The sequence below is a fragment of the Frankliniella occidentalis genome, unplaced genomic scaffold, assembly GCF_000697945.3.
Source record: "Frankliniella occidentalis isolate FOCC.00 unplaced genomic scaffold, Focc_3.1 Scaffold189, whole genome shotgun sequence".
Taxonomy (NCBI): Eukaryota; Metazoa; Arthropoda; class Insecta; order Thysanoptera; family Thripidae; genus Frankliniella; species Frankliniella occidentalis.
Window position 1 is genome coordinate 23,473 of NW_026267315.1, and position 1,313 is coordinate 24,785.

General features: G+C 45.5%; 1 protein-coding gene across 1 annotated transcript; it reads right to left on the reverse strand.

Moving 5' to 3' along the window:
* Positions 1-604: 604 nt before the first annotated feature.
* Positions 605-1,301, reverse strand: LOC127750430 (uncharacterized). Its single transcript, XM_052272131.1, has 2 exons — positions 914-1,301; positions 605-850 (listed from the first exon to the last, which is right to left on the reverse strand). Exons 1-2 carry the CDS (start codon positions 1,286-1,288, stop codon positions 605-607), a joined length of 621 nt encoding a protein of 206 aa, XP_052128091.1. The 5' UTR covers positions 1,289-1,301.
* Positions 1,302-1,313: the final 12 nt, after the last annotated feature.

Genomic DNA, 1,313 nt, shown 5'->3' on the forward strand with positions numbered 1-1,313 from the left:
CAGTCGATTTCATCCTGGGTGTCGTGGGAGGTATCCCGCGTCTCGTCTTCCCTGCAGTCGCTGTCTGATCGCATCATTTTTCTGATCATCAGCCCGTCCTGGTTGTCGAAATACAGAAATGGTTAGGACGCCGAAAGACTATCGGCCGCGAGTTTGGAGGTTATGTTTCACTCCGTGCCTAAAGTGCCGTGTTTTACGGCGCACGCGCGTACGTCAAAAGTGAGTGTGCTGTGAAATCGTTGGAACGAGTGCTTTCCCTCATCGTCGAAGCGTGGATCTAGAGATCGGTGCGTGTGGATTGTTTTTAACGTCGACGTTTTCCTCACCTGTCGTCTCTGTAGTCTTCCGTCCGCTGTGGTCTGGATGGTAGCGTGTGGTTGCCTACTTCCAGGTGCAGTTTTACGTGCTAAAATAACAATCGATTTATTACCATAATTTATACGATTCAAGGTCTGAAACTATTTTGAGGCGCACGGTAAATCTTAGCGCAAACCAGGGCCACTCTATATTCGGCTCATCAGTTGAATCAATGGTTAGGTGTAGTGATGCATAAATAAAGTTTTGAATTAGTAGAAGAAAAGGACAGGTTTTCAACGGAAGAAAGTTAAAAAATGCAACGACCTACATCAGCAACCCGAACTCTCATTCGGAAAAGACGGGAAAAGTTCACTATTTCATTTTGTGTACCAAATTCCGTTTCCCGTGACATAAATTGGAAGTAGTGTGCCGGGTTTAAAAGGTGCACAAACCTATCTGGTCCCATCATGTCCATCATATAGTCTGGCACAACAGTTCCATGGTAAGACTCTTGCCAACGCAACACAGTCATTAAGACAACCATGAGGCGGATCTATAAAGAAAATGATGGTTATGACATGCTAAAAGTTTAATTTAAAGAGTTCACAATAAATACCTGAGCATGTTTTGGCCTTTCCTGCCGGAACCATGACTCGAACTCCTCCCATGAATCAAAGGGTCGGCCATTTTGTGGCCGTGGTATGTCCCTGAAAAACATCGTCAGAGGGTTTTTGATGTGAGCCATGATGTACGTTTCACTTTGATCCCATCTCTGCCTCAGAACTGAGAGCAAATCCTCGCTTCTTTGTCGAAGATACTCATTAGACAGGATTGATCCAAAGCTTTGAAATAAGCACGCTCCATCCGAGTCAACACGCAGCGAGCGGCTGCCACCAAACCGAAACCTAACAGGCTGCTCCCCTTGGTCTAGCAGCTTATGATTACTCTCAACGTGCACCTGAAAAAATAAGTCAGCTTTGGACATACCCATTCTGAAAGGACGCGTGCAGATACAA

What these genes read in the sequence shown, in the direction of transcription:
- LOC127750430 (XM_052272131.1), bottom strand. Translation starts at nt 1,288, where the DNA reads ATGGGTATGTCCAAAGCTGACTTATTTTTTCAGGTGCACGTTGAGAGT. An exon ending in AAAGGCCAAAACATGCTCAG is followed by an intron (nt 851 to 913) that starts GTATTTATTGTG and finishes TTTTCTTTATAG; the next exon opens with ATCCGCCTCATGGTTGTCTT.